Genomic DNA, 3,257 nt, shown 5'->3' with positions numbered 1-3,257 from the left:
CTTTGCAGCACCATGGAATGCAGAGCCATTTGTGGATGGTAAATAGCAGAGGCAGAAAGGATAAAACAGAGATGGTATATAGGGTGAGATGTGAGTGTAATCTGTGCCAAAACACTCAAAACCGATCCTAGGCAAATAACGGTCAATGGCACCAGGTCAAGAAAACAGAAAAGGATCCTGAAAATGGAGATTTTGAGCACTCAAGTCCTTGTCTGATATTATACCTTATCTGAAAGACTGATTTCACTGTAGAGGAAGAACACACCAGTGAGTAAATCTGTCTGATATGTGGTCATAGGCATTTTAATTCCAAACATACTCTTTGAAAATAAGACCCACTGAAATCAGTCGGGATGTGTAGGCTTTTCCCTATTTGTTTTGTTAGTATGTTAGTATTTTATTTTCGTTATTATATCTACTACTCCTATATAGAGTTTTATTCCTTTTTTAAAATTTGCTTCCATTGGCTTCAATGAGAAAGCAATTTCCACCTGTAGCTTTTCAATTACATGCCAAACTGGGATGAAATTCTTAACAAATGTAGTAGAAGAAGAAGAGTTGGTGTTTATATCCGCTTTTCTCTACCGAAAGGAGTCTTGAAGCAGCTTACAATCACCTTCCCTCCTCCCCCACACAACAGGCACCTTGTCAAGTAGGTGAAGCTGAGAGAGTTCTGAGAGAACTGTGACTAGCCCAAGGTCACCCAGCAGGCTGCATAAGAAGGACTGGGGAATCTAATCTGGTTCTCCAGATTAGAGTCCTCTGCTCATGTGAAGGAGTGGGGAATCAAACCCAGTTCTCCAGATTAGAGTCTGCCACTATTAACCACTATACCATGCTGGCTCTCAGCTGGCTCCTTAGCCATCTTTGGGATCCTCCCTTTGGTATCCTCCCTGCCAAATTTACACAGATAAAAGTGCCCCATTTGTATAAATTAAAATTCTTACTTGCACAGAGGACACAGGAGATAAGAAAACAGTGTGTTATCACTCCACTTTTGGAATTCCCAAGTGGGATCAGCCAACATACCAATATAATTATCTTTTTTTCTTGATGTCCCAGACAACTTGGGCATGGCAGACCGGTCTCTGGCACTATCCCAGGAAACTGTGGCCCAGTTCAACCAAGTAATGACCTCAGAGGATACAGATTCCACATGTCTGAAGGCAGGATCTATACCTATCCGCCGAAACTCCCAGTCCACAGACATGGCGCCCAGGCCACTGTTGCGTCTGCAGAGTATTGAAGAAGGGAAGGCCCCTTTCCCACCATCTCGAAGAAGCTCCATCATGAGCATCCTGAATGCTCCCTTTCCCAGCAGGAGAAGCTCGATAGCTACTGGAGGCAGGCGCTTCTCCTGGATGCACTTTGGTCGAGTGAGTTTCTCTGGGCTACCCCTCTTTGAACCCATCCGGGAGACGCACTATGAAAACACCTACAAGACCCAGCCAGATGAAGGATGCAGGTTTAGTGCTTCCCAAACCCAGCAGGTTCTTGAGTCTATCTTAGCCAGCTACCTTGGGGATACCAAGTACAATCCTGCAAACAGTGGCCAATTGGCTCAAAACCTGTCAGATCTCATCCGGAACAGAGTCAAAGAATTGACCCCACCTCGATATAAGCTAGTGTGTAATGTCTTTCTGGGCCAGCAGGCCAACCAAGGTCTGCAGATTGCCAGTCGATCCCTCTGGGACATGGAGAATGACAACTTTGCCTCTGCCACATTTACCAATCCTTACCTTTTTGCTGTAGCCACAGTACATGGATTGTATTTTGAATGAGCCATGACTACATATTCCAGTGCCCCCTTTCTCCCCACTGTTGTCTAGTCAGAAAAAAATAAAATAAAGTTCTCTTGAATTGTCATGGCTGTTTGCATTAGAGTTAGCATTAAATGTTGTATATGCCGGATGAAGATATGGACAGGTTACTTCAAGTAAAAAGTGGGGTGACTGGTAAGTACAGTAATAAGAGCAAACTTTCCCCCATACGGTCTAGTGGTTGACACAAACTTTAACCTATACATTTGTTTGCCCTTAGGTAACATGTTTTTACATTGATATATTAGTCTAATATGTTCCAGAATTATACAAACCAGTTGCCAAACAATATAACCTTCAGAATTTCATAATTCCTTGTTTGATCCTGTACTAGAAGCTATGAACAAAGCAATTGCATGAATGTACTATGGATTCATAGTACAAACCAGCAGCCATTTGGGGAGGGGGGAACAGAAGCAGAGCAGGCATGAAATATTTCAGAGTGCCAGAGTATACCCATATCTCAAGGTATAGCAGCTATCTCCCTGTTTGCGTAATGAAAAGATTACTCCGATTAAGTCACCAGCTTGAATTGTAGTAGTCCTGGATCTGGAAATCTGGATCTGGACTGAATTCCCCGTAGTATGCCAGGGAAGCCAGTTAGATTGAAATCAGACTTACAGTCCTGAATTCTGAAATTTGTTTTGCCGTGTGGGTGTGCACTGAACTATTTATCTCAGAGCAGTTACTCAGACGCTCCAGGAAAAATCACTGTATCAACCCACTAACTAATGGGGCATAGCTAAGACAAATAAGTCAGCTCTGTGAGGTTGGGGTTGTGTGCGTGCGTGTGAGAAGTAGAGGCATCTAAATGTTTTGATCCAAGGACCACTCTGAGATACAGAAACCATTTGATAGGGTGGACCACAGCAGGGGTGGGGACCATTGTCTTAATATTAAAACTAAATGGATGAAATGGAGGAGAAGGTTGTAAGCCGCCTTGGGTCCCTATGTGGGGGAAAGGCAGGGTATAAATGTAAATAAATAAATAAATAAATGTTGATGGAAAGTAAGTACAGCCTGCCTTCCACTCATTTGGTCTGCACTTCTCTGCCTCCTTAGTCATCTCCTTCTTCCCTCCCCGCCATTCCATCTCACATATTCTGACCTCCTATCTATGCCACACAGGCTGCAACTGACTTAGCACTTCTAAAGGGGGATAAGGTCAGCCCTTTATAGAGACACCTCTATATGTGGCACCGTCTCCACATCACTTCAGGTGCACTCATACTTACTTCTAGGCATGCTTCCAGAGGCACAGAGCTGACTTGGATATTTGGCAGCCCCTGAATGGGTAATATTTTTTAAAATCTCATGTGCTGGGTGAACATGGTCTGCATGGGCCAGCAGGGCCTCCCCAGCTGTAACAAAGCCAGTGTAGGGTAGTGGATAGGGTGCTAGACTAGGATCTGGGAGACTTGGGTGCAAATACCCACT

At 44.0% G+C, this 3,257-nt stretch overlaps 1 protein-coding gene across 1 annotated transcript; it reads left to right on the top strand.

Moving 5' to 3' along the window:
- The first annotated feature begins 1,064 nt into the window (after positions 1-1,064).
- Positions 1,065-1,818, top strand: DYNLT4 (dynein light chain Tctex-type 4). The gene has a single exon (XM_056845293.1). The coding sequence runs from the start codon at positions 1,074-1,076 to the stop codon at positions 1,779-1,781; it is 708 nt and encodes a 235-aa protein (XP_056701271.1). The 5' UTR covers positions 1,065-1,073; the 3' UTR covers positions 1,782-1,818.
- The last annotated feature ends 1,439 nt before the right edge of the window (positions 1,819-3,257 follow it).

Source organism: Euleptes europaea, chromosome 2 (assembly GCF_029931775.1).
Source record: "Euleptes europaea isolate rEulEur1 chromosome 2, rEulEur1.hap1, whole genome shotgun sequence".
Classification (NCBI taxonomy): domain Eukaryota; kingdom Metazoa; phylum Chordata; class Lepidosauria; order Squamata; family Sphaerodactylidae; genus Euleptes; species Euleptes europaea.
The sequence above is the reverse complement of the archived record's forward strand: the minus strand, read 5'-3'. Positions and strand labels throughout refer to the sequence as shown.